The sequence below is a fragment of the Hylobates moloch genome, unplaced genomic scaffold, assembly GCF_009828535.3.
Source record: "Hylobates moloch isolate HMO894 unplaced genomic scaffold, HMol_V3 SCAFFOLD_7, whole genome shotgun sequence".
NCBI classification, from domain to species: Eukaryota; Metazoa; Chordata; class Mammalia; order Primates; family Hylobatidae; genus Hylobates; species Hylobates moloch.
The window spans coordinates 15,622,468-15,639,825 of NW_026652282.1; the positions used below are offsets into that span (position 1 = coordinate 15,622,468).

At 52.2% G+C, this 17,358-nt stretch overlaps 1 protein-coding gene across 1 annotated transcript in view; it reads right to left on the minus strand.

Annotated features, from left to right (window-relative positions):
- Positions 1 to 1,283: 1,283 nt before the first annotated feature.
- The window catches only part of PHKA2 (phosphorylase kinase regulatory subunit alpha 2), a 96,350-nt gene continuing 80,275 nt past the window's right edge, over positions 1,284 to 17,358 (minus strand). The window contains exons 17-28 of the mRNA XM_058441834.1: positions 16,834 to 16,990; positions 15,959 to 16,038; positions 15,674 to 15,752; positions 15,433 to 15,562; positions 14,696 to 14,797; positions 10,411 to 10,529; positions 9,611 to 9,640; positions 8,111 to 8,164; positions 6,103 to 6,273; positions 4,097 to 4,150; positions 3,171 to 3,371; positions 1,284 to 2,632 (exon numbers count right to left, since the gene is read on the minus strand). Of these exons, the coding sequence (XP_058297817.1) occupies positions 2,462 to 2,632; positions 3,171 to 3,371; positions 4,097 to 4,150; positions 6,103 to 6,273; positions 8,111 to 8,164; positions 9,611 to 9,640; positions 10,411 to 10,529; positions 14,696 to 14,797; positions 15,433 to 15,562; positions 15,674 to 15,752; positions 15,959 to 16,038; positions 16,834 to 16,990 (1,348 nt within the window). The 3' untranslated portion in view covers positions 1,284 to 2,461. The remainder of the gene's footprint in view (positions 2,633 to 3,170; positions 3,372 to 4,096; positions 4,151 to 6,102; positions 6,274 to 8,110; positions 8,165 to 9,610; positions 9,641 to 10,410; positions 10,530 to 14,695; positions 14,798 to 15,432; positions 15,563 to 15,673; positions 15,753 to 15,958; positions 16,039 to 16,833; positions 16,991 to 17,358) is intronic.

Here is a 17,358-nt window from a genome sequence, read left to right on the forward strand (position 1 = left end):
CCACCCCCACCCCCCTGCTCCGCCCCAGGCTCGAGGCTCCGGGGGCTGCCCGGCCCCTCTCGGCCCCTCTCGCCTGGCCTAGAAACAATCCCCTCCCGCCGCCCCCATGCAGGTGCTGTCAGGACAGGCCCTCTGCCCTCAAACATCTGCTCCTCTCCTTGGGGAGGGGGGGGGGCCTCAGCTGCCCGCTGAAGGGGCCAGGCCTCAGAAGCCTGTTCTCCTTTGAAGCTGACAGCTTGATGCCTGTGGAAATGCGGTCCTATTTCAGGATTTCATTTTAAAGAGGTTTCAAAGGAGTGGCTGGAAGGCTTGGTGGAATCGCTTATTACGGCTCCTCTCCCGGCCCGCGGCTTGGTGGCTGAGCACGTCATCATCATTGGCAGGCAGGTGACTGTTCTAAATTAGCACCTGGCTCACGCTGGAGGGCTCTAACTCTTCCCGAGCTTTTTCCAAGAACAATTTTCATGACTTATACCTTCTTATACCTTTCCCACATTATCTGTTTGAAATGATCCACGGGGCAGGTGAAATACGTGTCGTCTCCAAGACTCGTTTCTGTCGGGCATGTCTTAGACACACACATGCAAAGGCTATGAAAATGCGACCCCCCCAGACCTGGGAGGCTGCAGCCCGTGGAGCCTCAGGGGCAAAGGGAGCAAACCGGCTTGCGAGGGAGCTGCTCTGGTCAGCGGCTGTTGTGGGATGGGGAGGGAACAGGGTGGCCCAAGGGGGCAGGGGCCTGGCGCCATGTCTGCTCACGTGCCACCCTCCTTGTCTCTGGGATCTGCCTCCCAAATGCAAGAAACGCGTAAGCCCACTGTAGCAGATATGGAGAGACTCTGGGGGATTTTCCTTTACCTAACTACTCTGCACCTCTGCAGGGGAGAGCATTATGGTTTGGAAGAAATGGAAACAAGGGCATGGAAGTCCCATGTGGGCAAAGCCTGCACACCAAGATTGGAGTGCTGAGTCTTCTAGACTGCAAAGGGTTTGACTCAGCCCAAAGAGGACTCTGCCAGGAAGCTGTCAGGCACCTGAGGCCACCTGCCTCTCCTCTGCTTCAGGAATAACCGTCAGTACTGCATCTTGGCTCTGAGGGGCACTGGGCATCACGATGCCCACTCAAAGCAGCTAAGGCATGGTGATCTCTGCATCTCCATACAGATGTCCGAGGAAATGATCCCATAGCCTCGTCTCTGTTTCAGAGGCAGAGTCCACCACAATCTAGCCCATCGCTCTCCACCAGACAGAGCGCACCTCCTGGCCACTAGGTGAGCATTTGTCTTTCAAGGTTTATTATTATTTACAGAAACTGTTTTCCCATTGGTTTTGTTTCCTTCCCCCAAGGTAAGACAATGCCCGGAGAGAAACTCCATTGCTAGGGCATTGGCAAAAGATTTGCCAGACCCTGACACCTGACTCGACCTTGCTCTCCCCCAATCTGTGCCTCCGACTGCACCCACCCAAGACAGTGAAGACCAAAGTGCTTCTACCAAGAGGGTACAGGTTCCTAGCCTGGCTCTATTTTTCAGAGGGAAGCATTGTTTCTGCAGGGACATGCCTGTTCACTTCCATGGCACTGCTGACTTGTGCTCACCCTATGACGCCTCACCCAGAGCACAGGAGGACAGTATCCACTGCGGGGTGTTCACCCCACACGAGCAGGGACCACAGGTCTAGCCCTAAAACAACTGCTTGCCTGGCTATAAGAGGAGACTTGACTTGCCTTTTTTTTTTTTGTAGATTCCAGAAGATGCAGGATTTTTCCTAAGGCAGGAGAAAACCCTAGTTCATAGACAGCCAGGATTAAAAACCCTGGAAGACCATCAGCCAAGGTGAACGAAGAGGAATTTTCTAAATCTTGGGGATAGAGAATTACGTTACATGAAGGCAGCCATGCCAATAAAATGGAAGGCTATGAAAGCAAGCAAGGCACAAGCAAACCCCAATTCCAGAGAGAGACACAAGCGTTCTATTTGGTGAAGAGTTTGGTGCACAGACAGACTGCATCCTGTGAAGAGGTGGCCCTTGTCAAGGCTACTGCCGCCGGGAGGATCTTTGCATCTTTAGGATGTGTCACTAGCTCATCGAAACTATTTTTGTAACTCTCTGCAAGAGCCAATTTAAGCTGGCGTCTCAGTTCCCTCTGCACTCAAAAGAGACCAATTTCCAATTCCTCCTCAGAGTCCGTGAGACCAGATGCTACGGCAAATGTTCCAGAGAAATGAACCTAGAAAATGATCCCGGGGCGCTCCTTGCGGGGGAACACAGGATTCCTCAGCTCTGTCTCTGTGGCTTTAACATACATCAGTTTCAGGGTGAGTGCTGCCATTGCCCCCCAAGAGTGTTTCTGATGGGACATGCCTTCCTGATAGCACAGGGGATCTTGGGGGACAGAAGGTTCCCAGTAAGGCTAGGGGGCACGTGACAGATTGAGAGTGTGATGTTTCCAGGTGAGACCCTATTGCATCTGGCAGCCCGAATTGGGCAACAATTCCTGCAAATGAGAAGCCACTGCTCTTGTTAGGTAGGTCATCGTCCCGTAAGCCCCACTCGGAGCGCTGTCATAAAAGAAGTGGCAGATTCCTGTGGCTTGGTCTTTCTCCAGGGTGTCCATGGCTCCAATCGACACCTGCAGTAGGAAAGGGCAGAGGGGACAATGAGCGGAGCCCCCCGCTCCCCGTCACGGTTCTACGTGGTGGTGGCAGTGGGTCAACATGGGCAGGGTGAGGGTTGCTCTAGTAGAGCCTTGGCCTTCTGAGAGGCTCCAATTCTGAGGGCACGAAGCCAGCGCTGCCAGGGGGAATGCCCTACCTCTCTGGGCACTGCGCTCTGTTATCACACACCCTAGTTTGCAGCTCCTGACTATAATGAGGACTATTCTGTTGAACCTGACTTTGTGTACAGGGTAAGGGGTTCACCCAGGGTCACATGTGTTGCAAGTGGTGGTGTTTGGACAAAAACCTGCCTTGAGACAGGCCTATCCATCCCCAAAGGTCTTGAGATTTCCCAAGTGGCCACTGTACTATTTTCTAAGCAAGTGGTTGACATTTTTTTCCCCATCTGTGATGACATTTTCTTGGTTCGAGTATATTCTTTCCTATTGGACACAGAATCTCCAGCCTCAACAGAGATAAATGCCAGCCAACCCGGCTCCCTGGCACCCCCACCTGGTCCTGCAAGAACAGCTGACTGGCCATCTGCACGATCTGGTCCACGTGGATGATGCCCCCGATGCTGGTCATCTCCGTGTCTGAGAGCAGCGTCAGCACCATGATGGCTTCCACCAGCAGCTGCCGGTACTCGGGCTGCGGCACGCGGTTCAGCACTGATTCGACATGGACAGCAAACTTGATCTCATGAGGGGTCATCTACCAAAGGGACAGGCAGGCAACCACCAGTGAGAGGACAAATGCAGCCCTATCAATCACCGAGTAACCAAGGGTGACCGTAGCAGTGCCTAAGCTCGGGGCTCAGTGCCACTGCTGCCCCTTTTCTGGCCACTCGCTGGATCCTGCCGGCAGTGGCCCTCAGAGCAGGAGGCTGGAGTGTGCCTCCAGGAGCCAGCCTGTCCTAGCCTGATTTATCTACCCTTCCCCCCATCGACTACAGCTTCCAGGGAGCAGGGACCATTTCTGGGTTCTCTTTCCTCTTCATTATTCCTTCCAGCATGAAGCATGGTGCTTTGGGTGGGGTAAAACTAAAAAAATCCATGTTAAAAAGAATGACAAATCACCTAGGGATGATGACTGTTTTTAGTTGGAGAAAAGGGCCGAGAAGGCTGCCCGTGGGGCGGGCCAGGGTGGCATGGAGATTGGCTCCTTTCTTTCAACAGGGTTCTAAGGGGTGTCTGGCAAATGCAAAGAGCTTGCTAGCCCCGAATGCTGAGTCTCAGGTGAAGAAAAAGGCCGATGCCCATACATGCAGGAAAGACATTTTGCCAAATATAAGGGTGAAGTGGCTAGACAGCTCAGAGCTACAAATGGCCTGTCAATTAGAATGAGCCCAAAAGGAGCACAAGAGGTCAGAGTCCATGCAATGAAGCCCTTATTGTGAACCCATAGAGGGGCCCGCCTCTGCGTTTTTCTCATCGTACCTCTCGGGTCGTCGAGGATGGGAGGACGTAACCATCGATGGAGAGACCGTGGCACTGGAGGCAGAACACAGCGCATTTCAGATTCCAGAACAGGATAAGCACGTGTGCGCACACACACGCACGTACCAGGCGTGCATGCACACACAGCACCCTCTGCCCTGGAAACCCATATGAGGGCTGGGACACGCCAGACTGTCGGTTATTTTTAGAGAGCTTGTTCTCGCTGCCCACAGGCTGTGTTTTCGATGGAACAATTCTAGGGAACCCAGCAGGCATCTTTCAGATCTCCCCCGAACAATGCCCTAGGGGGCTGCCGAGTCCTACTGGGAGGCTCCACATTGTACTTGGCAACTGGGCCCTGGCGGCTGCGAGGCCCCTTTGGTGCCATAATAAAGAGGGATTTTCATGGCTCCTACTGGGGAAGGGATGCTTCTGTGCCTTTGCAAGCATCTATTTTTGAGATTTCTATAATAAGCACCAATCACAAAAGCCTCCAGCACATGCACAGACATGCACATGCACACCCATGTATATAAATATCGAGTGCCAGCTCAACATAAAATGCTTTTTCATAATAGAAATATCTTGGTATTGTGCCAGTGAGTCCGAGCGGAAGCATGTGATGCCCCAGGAAGAGTGGGGAAATTTTCTAGGAACAGCTTGTTCTAGTCTACCTGGCCACCTTCTAAATCCCAGCACCCCGGCCCGGAGCGTCCCCAGTGGGCTGAGGGCAGAACAGCAATGGACACTCCCATCCCCTTAAGAGAGGTGGGAAATGGAGCAAGCACCATGAGCCTCTGTAGGCTCCTGCCTGGGTCCCGGGAGTCCAGCTGCTCGGGCAGGGCCTGCTCTGACCTCCTCACATCCCCCTGCGGTGGTCGTGAGGAATACCTTGGGGCCCCTGTTGCAGAAAGAACCTTGAGCAAGTGGTGCCATGGCTTTGGGAAGGGGGCTGTTGTATGCTGTCACTGGGATTATTTTTTCTCTTCTCTCCCACTGTGAAATGAACTAAAAAAATAGTTCTGGGGGAAAAAAATGTCTTGGTTTGCACAGCTTTTAAGTGAGGCATACTGTCCTTCCATTCAAGGGAAAAGACAGGGAGGGGCCTGCTGCAGCCCCGGGAGCTACACAAACTCTCTCGGGCTGATGCAGAAGGGAGACGCTGGGGGGGGTACAGAGAATGCTGCCCCTCCTTGACAACAGGCGCTCAGGGAGGTGCTCCTGTGCTCGGGTACACGCACCACAGTTCCCAAGGACAACCGCTGGGGAGACGTGAACAGCCCCAGGCAGATGGGAAGCGCAACAGCCGGCTGGCTGAGGGGAGTGGGGTCCCAGGGTGTGAGGGAGATTGTGCCTTCAGGGCACACAGGACCTGGGGCCAAACTGGAAGCTCTCCACCTCTATACACCTTGGGACTGAACATGGCAGGTACCCTGGGAGGGTAGGGCTCAGTCACATCGCTGAACAGCAGGGACACTACTCCTGCCTGGATGTGCGGGGCGGGGGGCTGGCCTACTCCAGGCCCCTCCTGAACTGTCATCCCAGGTTCCAGGCCTGTAGGGGCTGCTCTGGGTGGTTTTATGGGGTTTTCATCTGAAGCCTCCCAGCCTTTCCCTGTTCTTCTATGTTCCTAAAATACGTCCAAGTTGGTCCCACACAACCACAACCTAGACTGCCACCTTGTCTTACTTGCTGTGCTTCTCAACCGGGGTGATCTGCCTCCCACGGGACGTTTGATAATGCCTGGAGACACTTTTAGTTGTCACACGGGGGTGGGGTGGGGAGGAGAGATGGCTGCTGGCATCTGGCAGGTAGAGGCCAGGGATGCTGTAGACATCCTACCACGCACAGGCCCCCTAGAAGAGAATGCCTCGGCCCCAGGTGCCAACAGCGCTGAGGCAGAGAAGCCATCCTCACGGCTGTTTGCTCGCCTGGAGGTGCCACCATGCCTTGCCAGGACAGTAAGGGGACGGTTCACTTCCCCAGGAGCTTGCGTCTCAGCTCACCTTCTGGAGGATCTTCCACACCCTCTGGTAGAATCCCACCGGGACCCTGTTGATGGCCCCGTCCAGCCTTCTCCTGCGCAGCCACTGGCCCTGCCGCTCACCCCAGCCGATGTGATGTCCTCCCGAGTCTGAGGATGACGTGCCAGTGGGCGAGGATGGGGTGCTGGACCTCTGCAAGACAGACAGCTTGGGGCCTCAGAAGCCATGCAGCAGGTGCCCCAGGGAAAGTGCGCCATCACGAAGGGCGGCCCTGCGACCTATGCACAAATGCCAGAACACCACTTGCCAGAGAGGAACACGGTTCCTCCAGTCCACCTTGCCTGTTTCCTGATGCGAGATGACTCGCATACTTTGGGTTGATCACTTCATTCCATGCTACACTCTGCCCGGCCCCCCGAGAGGCGGTCCCACCCCCAAAGCTAGAACCCATAAGGAGGAGGCCGAGCAGGGCGGGCACGGGCTTGGGGGTCAGACTGCCGGAGTGCTAATCCCCACTCAACGCCAGCGGTGCCAAGGACACACCTGAGGCCATCTGGCCCTGCCATGAACACTGATTCTGGGCCTCAGTCTCATCTGCACAGTGGGGACACAGTCAGGCATCCTGTAGAGACCTGCCCGGAAGCCTTCGCCACGTGGAGACACAGAAGCCCCTGAGGCATACCTAGTGTGTGCTAAGTGCCCATGAGGGGCAGCTGTCACCCGCACGTGGTGCCTGTGCCACTGCAGTGAGAGCTTTGAGGGTGACAATGGGCCCTCGGAGCAGGCACCCATGGCCCAGGGAGACAAACTCCATAGTGCCCACTTCATTGCTGCAGTGCCACAGAGAAGTGACAGACACCTTTCCACAGGACAGGAACCACAGAGAAGGCAACATATGACACGGGGGAAGACAAACAGTGAAGCCCACGTTTAGTGGCAAGGACCTCGCAGATCAGGGTCCATTCACCCACCCTTTGCAATCCCACTTCCGGCTTTCCCTATTCTTAGGCACTGGGCTTTATCTTAATTTGGGGCAATGGCTGCCTCTGAACTGGGGCTGACTTTGCTGAAGTGAGGGAAGAGGGCGCCATCTCCTTCCCACTTCAACAATGGCTGTACTGATTCAGGCACCAGAGGGGGGCACTGTCTGAGAGGCTCCCCACCGCTGGCGGGGCAGGCCTCCGTGAGTGGGGGCGCATCCCCTCCCTGCGGCAAAGCTCCCAGCCTTCTGTCTTGCCCTGCGGGGCTTCTAGCTTCGAGACCTCTAGGTCGAGAAGGGATAACCTTCACGCTCACACATCTCTTTGCCTGGGACTATCGGTGCTTTCATTTCTCGATAGTGCCACATACCAAATGTGCACAGTCAAATGTAAAGGGTTAAAGTGAAATCCTGAAGTGTGCTAGCAGGGCAGGAGGCGGAGCTCTCCTTTCTGCAGCACTTGGATTTCAACAGATCTTATTTTGAAAAGGCAGTTCGGCTGGGTTATTCCATTGGGCTCATTACTGTCACTTAAAGCAACAATTAGACACAAATAAAAGTAATTACAGCTGCACTCCTCAATGACTCAGCCGATCTGGGCCCTCCAGTTTCAGGAGGAAGACTCAGCCTCTGCTCTGTGGTGAGCGCAATCCGAGCCCTGCACGGGATCTGGGGCATGGCAGGTGCAGAGTGCTAGTCGGCACATGTGGGCAAGGGCTCACCATCTTGGCTCCATAAGGAGGCATGGAACTAATGTCCCGAAGTTTCCAGAAGCTCTGGGAATTGGTGAGAAGGACACTCCTCACCCACACTGTGCCAAGGAGCACAGACAGAGAACTGAGAGCTTAAGACGGAGAACAAAGCTCAGTGCAAGCACTTTGGGGCCTTCTTTCTACCCTCCTCAGAATTCCAGTTGGAGGAGCCTGTGAGCATCCCACTGAAAACACTTCAGCCCTGCTCGAATCCTCAGAAGTTGGGCATGAGGTGGGAGCATGAGGAAGGACGCGAGGAGGAGTGGGGACGGACACAATAATCCCGGGGCACTGTTACCGCAGACTTGGAGGAATGCGCACTGCTGAACGCGGCCTGGCCCACAGAAAAGAACTATAAAACAAAAAGAATCCACTCAGTTGACAGCAATGACACCAAGAGACACAGCAGAGAGGAGGGTCACGGAGCAGCATCCGAAACACCCACAGAAAGCAGCAGCAGAGAATGCGGGCGCAGAGAAGGTCCCACAGCAACACACATAGGCAAGCTCAGGTGCAGGGGCACCTGCAAGCACCGCTCTGGGCTTCGACTCCACGTGAAACTAACTGTTCTTTTTAAAAACATGAATTGTTACCATTGAACGTAAATATTAAATGTTCCTGTCGTATGTGGAGGGTGCATCATCAAGTTAGGACACAATATATTTTCCAAACTCACAGCCATGAAATGCTCATATTTTATGGTAAGAATTGTGAAAATCTACAGATGAACCAAACACCTACAGCTGACACTAACATGCTGCACCTAACAGACATTCAGTAGATATTCATTAAATGAATGAATATGATGATCAGGCTGATACCTTCGGCCAAATAAGTATTTCCTTGTCTAAAAATCTAGAATGTACCCTTAATTTGCAAGGGTACAGTGTGCTATCTACACGGTAGTCTTGCAAAAGAGACTAGAGATTGAAAATACCATAATACCTATTACATTTTTGGAACAAATAATATGTTCCTTGACATAAGTGGTCAAAGTTTGTACTAGCTAGGTGACTCTAAGCCCAGCAAAGAACAGAGGTGATCACTTCGTCCCCATAACACGCAAGAACAGCATGAAATGGAGGCGGAAGGAACCACTCAGATTCACCCACGGTCAGGCCATCGGGATGTGGGGACAGAGGGACGATGCCACCGAGTGGCTGGCAAGGGAAGATGTTTGAAAAGCCAGTTCCCTACTTGGAAACAGCATAAATTAGGAGAGATAAAGCATGTTTTACCTCTGGACAACATGTGGAATCAGCCTTTACATGTCATTAAGATGTCTCCTCTAGGCTCTTGTGGTAATACACATCAAAATATTAGAAATGCGACTCCAGTTTCCCAGAGGCGGGAGGAGAACATATGTCACCAGGGTGATATAAAAGAAGAGCATCCTTACATGTTTTTCCTTCCAGGGTTAAGTCCCCCCAGGCGATCTGAGGACAGGAATAGCAGCATTCTTTCTACTGATATAACCAATGACCGCATTTCCCCCTATTTAGTTTTCTATTTAGTTCCCTCTTTTTGAATAGAAACTCCCACTGAGGCAGAGCCTGGATGATCTCTTTCACAAAGTACCCTACAAAGCCCAAGAGTTTGAGAAACAGATTATTTTTAAAGGCATGGGGCAAGGTCGTCTCTCCTGCCCTCGAGTCCTGCTCTCTGCCTGTGCCCCAGCCCATTTGCTGGATAGAGCCGCCCTCCACACATTCACACGCTGCAGAGTCACAGCCTCACTTTCCACATTCAAGCCAGAAAGAACAGGAAGTAAAGGACGAACAAGGCAAAGGGGTGTCACCTGTTCATCAGCACTAAACCGCCTAGTCATCTGAAAGCAAAAATACATCAGGAAATCAAAACCAGCTTTGAGCCAAGAACGCGTGCTTCTTCTATTGCCCTCTCTCTTAATCCAGGGCCATGTTGGTCAAACCGCAGGGGGTGACCCATGAGTGCATCATGGACTCAATTTAGTGGGTCATGACCAGCATTTAAAATGGAGCAGAAAATTCGAGTGCATTTCTCATGGTCAGAGGGAAACTCTTTCCCAGCATGGATCCCGGGCAAGGCCTCGCACAGCACCCGGCACATTAAGACTGCGATGTTGAGCTGCAGCCCTGTGCGGTCAGTTCAAAAGGATTTTTTACCAGGAATTAAAGGTGAACTAAGAAAAGAGATCCCTGTGGCTGGTGGAGAATCCAAGTATCATGGGCATTCGGTCTATTTCCAGAGCCCTCTTGCTATTTCGTTTGAAGGACACAGATGATTCGGTGACTTTTTGCATGACTCTACTTTTTCAATGGCTGTGGCCCACTCCTAGGAGTGGTTCTCGGGAACAGAGGCAAACATGTACAAGGGTATTTTCTGGAACGTTCATGAGAACATCACGTTAAGGTTAAGGATGAGTGGGTGAGGGTGCGCATGACCGGCTCTGGGATATCTATCTGGGGACAGGGGTGTGTTCAGATCCCAGACAGAAAGGACTTCCCACTCTACAGACAGTGGGCTGCAGCCTCATGCCCTAGGTTTCTGTCGCTTTCTGGGGTAAGCCCAGGTAGGGAGACCACCACTCGTCCCTCGCTGCCACCGAGGTGTTCTTACCTGTTTCATTTCACTCCTCAGTCTGTTAATGCCACTCCTCTCAGTTTTGGTGACTCCGGTATGGCCCACCTCGTGGATGGAGATGGCAGGGCTGGATGTGGAGGAGTGGATAGGGCGCACTGGGTGGGAAACACACACACGTGGTTCTTAGGAACTCTACGGCATCCAACCCGAGGCAGGATCTGCCCCCGTCTCCCCCACTTGACAATGAGGGCCTTCTCTGCCTGGCCAGTGCTGTGTCTCCAGCACCGAGAGCAGCACGGGTGCAGCACTCAGCTCTTAAAGGAGTAAACGAAAGTGTGCAGAGTACTTAAGCATCATTATAACACAGTGGCCAGGAAGCCCCTTACACAGTGAGATATGTTTTTTTTTTTTTTTTGAGACGGAGTCTCACTCTGTCGCCCAGGCTGGACTGCAGTGGCACGATCTCGGCTCACTGCAACCTCCACCTCCTGGGTTCAAGACATTCTCCTGCCTCAGCCTCCCAAGTAGCTGGGATTACACGCACCCGCCATCATGCCCGGCTAATTTTTGTATTTTTAGTAGAGACAGGGTTTCACCATATTGGCCAGGCTGGTCTCAAACTCCTGACCTTGTGATCCACCCACCTCGGCCTCCCAAAGTGCTGGGATTACAGGTGTGAACCACCGCAACCGGCCATGATTTTTTATTTTTTTGAGACAGAGTCTTGCTCTGTTCCCGAGGCTGGAGTGTGCGATCTTGGCTCACTGCAACCTCTGCCTCCTGGGCTCAAGCAATCCTTCCGCTTCAGCCTCCCAAGTAGCTAGGACCACAGGTGTGCGCCACTGCACCTGGCTAATTTTTGTATGTTTTGTGAAGACACGGTTTTGCCATGTTGCCCAGGCTGGTCTTGAGCTCCTGGGCTCAAGCGATCTGCCTGCCTCAGCCTCCCAAAGTGCTGGGATTACAGGCATGAACCACCGTGCCCACCCTTGCTTTTGGATAAGTAAAAAATTATTCTAATAAAACATACCCAGTCAGGCGCGGTGGCTCACACCTGTAATTCCAGCACTTTGGGAGGCCGAGGTGGGCAGATCACCTGAGGCTGGGATTTCGAGACCAGTCTGACCAACATGGAGAAACCCTGTCTCTACTAAAAATACAAAATTAGCTGGGCGTGGTGGCGCATGCCTGTAATCCCAGCTACTCGGGAGGCTGAGGCAGGAGAATTGCTTGAACCTGGGAGATGGAGGTTGCGGTGAGCTGAGATCGCGCCATTGCACCCCAGCCTGGGCAACAAGAGCCAAACTCCGTCTCAAAAAATAAACAAACAAACAAAAAACATACCCGACGCCAGGCACGGTGGCTCACACCTGTAATCCCAGCACTTTGGGAGGCCAAGGTGGGAAGACTGCTTGAGCCCAGGAGTTCAAGACCAGCCTGGGCAGCATGGTGAGACCTCGTATCTATATTTAATTAGAAATAAATAAATAAAAATTTTTAAAAACCCCAAAGCACACCTTCCTTGCAGACAACTGAGACCACTGAACTACAGAAGCTAGAACTAACATCTCTTGATATTTCAGTCATGATCCTTCCAGTTTTTTTTCCTATGACTGTGTATGTTTTTAACTAACAAAACAGTATCATCACATACATACGTATAGATACAGAAACATGAGATGGATACATACATTCTGTGGACATAAGTATGGTTCTGTGACCTGCCTTTTTGTACTTGTATAGTGAACGTCTCTCCCTGGCATTAAATATTCTATCACATCATATTTCATGACCGCATGGAGTTTGATCTGGTGAGTGTTGACTGGTCAATGATATAACCAATCCTATTTTTATTAATATTTTTCTAAAGGGTTCGTCATGACTAATGTGTAGGACCCACATGGACCTTGCTGGGCTCTGTCCCCAGTCCCATGTGACTCTCGGAATGCCCCCGGAAAATGACAAAACTGCTGCGGGCCTGAGGGGCTGGCACCCCGGGCAGCTGTGGCCATGGGCTGGATGATCCAGAGGGCCTCCTGGTGCCAGGCCCTGTCTGGGCAGCAGGTGCAGGAGTGAATGCAGGAGAATTCAGTGCCACAGCGGTGCCTGGAGGAGAGCCCATGCCCAGGCCTGAGGGCGAGGTGCCAAATGAAATGAAGGTGGCAGCTGGAGAAGGGCCTCGGGCTGGAGGGGGAAGTGCTAGGAAAGCCAGGCTGCCAGGGGCTGGAGGTGGAGGCAACCAGAGGCCACTGATGCACTGCACCAGGCCACCACCTCTCACTCCCAACCTATCGCACCAGCCTCGGGACTCAAACCTGTCCCTAGCCCCACCACCCACAAGCCTGGCCTCTGTGCTGTGGTCACAGCAATCATTCTAAAAGGCAAGCGTGATCGTATCACTGCCCACTCCAAAGCCTCCCAGGTCTAGCTGTCTTCAGGACAAAGGCCGAACAGTCCTCCCAGCATCACCTGAAACTCTACCAACTCGAGCCCTACCTCCCCTCGACTCCCGGCCACCTGCACCGCACTGGGCATCTGCCTGTGCTGGCAAGCCAGGCCCAGCTCAAAGGTCACCTCCTCGGGCAGCATCCCCTGCAACCCTCACCATCCCACCTGACCCCAATGGAGTCATGGGAGTGGAGGGCACTGTCCAGGAGGAGTAGTAACAAATAAGGAACTTGGGGACAAGAACATTTAAAGGACAGCAGAGAGGCAGGAGCCCATAAGGGAGACTCAGTGATGAGCTGGGGAGGAAGGACAGACCCAGGAAAGTAGAAAACAGAAGGAGAAGGGTCTGGAAGCTACAAGAGGTGCTGTCCGGGGTGGGTGTTCGCTGGAAACATTTATCTCAGACATCTCAGGATTTAATCAAAGTTCTAAGCCTATTTGGGCTTCCTAATTTTACAAAAATTGAGCAATTACAAAGGACAGCTAACAAATGATGTTATATGTTAAAAAGACAGCATGTCTTCTGTTCTTGCTTGCAATCACACATATTTATGACTTTCAAATGACATTACTCGGTTCCTAGTTTCATAGCATCTATAGCTGTACATCTAATGACAAATTTTTAGTAACTATCTGTGTCAAGCCATGAATACTATAATGATGAGCAGAACACATTAAATATTTATCTCGTACATTACCATTTCAAGGACTCTGCCTTGGAAAGAACTGGAAATTACTTTTGCAAAAGCATTTTGAGCACCCCTCCTTCAGGAAAGGAGAAAAACCACCAAAACACATCTGACTGCACGATGCTGTCTTTGTTTGCAGCCAGCACATGATCAGGAAACATACAAAGTACCCAATGTCCTTCTTATTAAATAAAAGGAATGATAGCCCACAGTGCATTTCTTTGGCTTGATGAAATAAATTCACCAACGTGCCTGCAAATCATTTAGCTTTTTTATGAGGAGGAGAAATGATAATTGCTTCAATTATAATTAGGGAACATTTGAGAACAAGAATCACGCCAGGACTTGGGTGATTATGTTTCCCAGCACTGCAAGCAGGGTTCCGGTTCAGATAAAAACAGAGTGAGCAAGGCAGGACAAAGCAAAATAAGTTAGCTCGAGCATGCTGTGAGGTCACAGAGGGGTCTCCTCCCTGCCCTGTGGAGGGTGATGTGAGGCTGGGCTGAGAATGTTTTTACCCAAACCAAAGGCCAGGATGCTCAGGTGGTGTGAAAGGACAGCCCTTTCACCCTGGCATTCGGGGTCCCCCACACTTCTACCACTTTTTTTTTTTTTCTGAGAACAGAGCCTTGCTCTGTCGCCCAGGCTGGAGCGCAGTGGCGCTATCTCAGCTCACTGTAACCTCCACCTCCCGGGTTGAAGTGATTCTCCTGCCTCAGCCTCCTGAGTACCTGGGATTACAGGCGCGTGCCACCATGCCCGACTAATTTTTTTTGTATTTTTAGTAGTGACGGGGTTTCACCACGTTGGTCAGGCTGGTCTCAAATTCCTGACCTCGTGATCCGCCCACCTCAGCCTCCCAAAGTGCTGGGATTACAGGCATGAGCCACCATGCCCAGCCAACACTTTTGCATAAGTGATGGTGCCAGGTGCTTACGGCTACAGGAGGCGGTATACCACACCCACATGCTGTGCCAACCTGGGCAAGAAAAGCTCGCCCAGCACACTGCGAGCGAGTCCCAAAGCCCCCAAAGCAGGAAGCTTGAGCCTAGGACTCTGTTCATCTCCTTCAGGTAGGAGCCTTCCCTTCCCACATTCGCTATGCCCCACAGTGCTGGTTCTAATGTCTGCTGCATGTAAAGGAGGCAGCTCCCTGAAGACGTTAACAGGAGCATGGGACTTACCACTTCTTTCAACACCAAACTCTTTCCCACTTAGAATATGGTGCAGGAGATTTTTCATATCGAAAGGGCTGAGGTTCATTAAACTTTCAGAAGCCTCTTCTCCTAAAAACAAATATCTTGTAAGTGTCCCAGACACAGGGCTGGTGGTGGGTAAAGGTAGGGTCAGGTGGACGTGGGTGGGGAGGGAGGTGACAGCAGATGCCGTGGCAGGTCTCCCTGTTCAGGAGAACCTCACTATTGCTTTGGGGCTGAACTGCACTGTTCCGTGGGGATTCTAAATGCTGCCATTTAAATCATGTATCTGCTTAATTCTTAGACACATGATGTTTCACAATGTATGATCCCCAACGCTAGATGTCTCATGATGGATTTTTATATTCAAATTGGTAGGGTTTCTCCCAGTGAAGGTGTTATAAAATGGGGGTGACATCTCATAGCAAGGGCATCCAGGAAGGAGCTTAGATGTCAGGTACAGGGCGGAAGATTCCGCATCGCCTTTGAGGCTGTAATAGTAAACATCACCAGAGCCCCATTCTCCCTGACTTATGAACTTCAGCTCTATGCCACGTGGATGGGAGTTCCATCTAAATGAGAGAAGCTGGTAAGGCCTGAGCTTGCCACAGGCTTGGATGCTGGGTTCGAGATAACCTAAGCAGGTCTTCCCCTGAGAGTGGAGGCCGTGGCCGGGTGGTCGGGGTGGGGTGCGGCGGGAGCTGCAGGAGCTGCGGGCATCTCACCTGAGCAGTTCAGGCTCCGTGCCAGCTCCGTGGCCATCACCTGAATGATCAGTCCAATCCGGAGTCTCAGCATCTCCGCAAAGAGGCTGGGCTGCGCCCTGACATACATGGCCAGGTAAACCACAATCTCCTGAGGCAGACACACACGGAGATAGGGTTTCAGAGACAGGGTGAGTGGCTGAAGGGTCCCTTCCACTCTGAGGAAGGCTGTGGCCCAGCCCCTCCCACACCAGCCCCAGACCTGCGTGAGGACGGCAATGCTGATGTCCTGCCCACTGGCCTCGTAGATGAGTTTTGTGAGCTCCTCTGGGGGAAGGGGCCTAGGAAGGAGCATTGTGTAACGAACATGATGAGGTGTCTTGAGACAGTGCCTCCTCGCTCTTCATGGAACACCCTTATTTTCTGTGCTAGATGCATCCATGTGACAGAGTGCCTTTAAAAAGCCCCTCCTCCGAACACTGGGAAGCGCTGATGTTTTCCCCATGGCTCCCCCGCAAACCTGAGGTCCCCAAGGCTGAGGACTTACGCAGAGATGATCTTCTCCCGGGGCTCGGGCGGCAGGCCCACGGTGAGCTGCTTCTGGTGCGACAGCAGGTCCGTGCAGGCCTGCGCAGTTAAGAGGAAGGGTGAGAGGCAGAGCGCGAGAGAGACTGGCAAAGACGACAGGCAGTGGGGAGGAGACACTGCCAATCAGATCGTACATTTACCGTTATAAACTTTATGACCCATGTTGCCCTTGATTTGGAAAATTCATACCTAGACACCAGACTAAGCAACCCAGGCAGGGCTGGGTGTCTGTGGTCTCTGTCTCCAATGTGTGGCCCCAGGCTTGGCTCTGAAGGGCCCGTCAGTGGGCGTTTAATGCCCATCCACTAGCAAACACATTGGACTCCCTGCTATTGAGTGAGACAGGGATGAGTCTGAAGATACCGATGGTAAGAGTTAATAACCATATTCAATTCCTAAATTACCCGTTTCCCCATTATTCACATCTAATAAATGCCATCATTTTACCATCATGACACTGAACTCGAGCGTCTTAGAAAGCAGCTCTGGATTTTGCCTGGCCTTGGGGTAATAAATATTAATGATCACTGTACTGTGGATGTGTGAAAAAAGAGAGATCTAAGAGGCTGCCAGGCCACAGAGCACTTTCATTTGATTTCCTGGCGAGTCTTTTTCCGTAGCTAAGAAAGAACAAAACCAATCCACTTGCATTTCCTTCCCTCTGCTCGCCTTCCTGGAGCAGCAGGCAGGCAGGAGAGAAGGGCCCGCTCCACCTGTGGGTTAAAGAATGGGGCTCCTTCACAAGTAAGAGGTATAACTGGGAGATTGGAAGTGGAAGAGGAAGGGGGCACGAGCTAGTGAGCACACATGGGCAGCCGGCACAGTCGCACTGACCTCAGCCAGGACCTCCACTTTCTTCCTGAGCAGGCCTGAGATGTAGCGAATCAGACCCCACTCCTGGTTCAAGCCGGCTTTCCCATAGAGCTCGCCGAGAAGGTTTTGAACGGTGACCCCGTGCTGTCCAGAGAGATTTGTGTCCCAGCTGGGACCCCTGCCAAGAGGTAGAAAAACCCAGAAATATAGTCCAGGATGTTTAGACTGGGAGAGGAATGGATCACTGTGCATTTTGCACAGCGCTTGGGCTCTCCCAGTGCCCCTGAGTCTCACTGAGAGGGTTACGCCCGATCAAAGCTTCCCTATGTCCTTTGAAACAGAAGCCTAACATCAGGACGTGGTGGCCTCCTGGCCTCACATAGCCTTCTCATCCTGGGGGACCAGCATCAGTAGGCAGAGAAGGGGATAGAAGTTTCATTCCTGGTGATCCTGGGTAACTGGGGTGAATACAATCATGACCTGGGCTGGCTAGAAGGCCAAGAATACTAGGGAAAAAAATTAAGGAGAACTGAGAAAGCTTAGCCT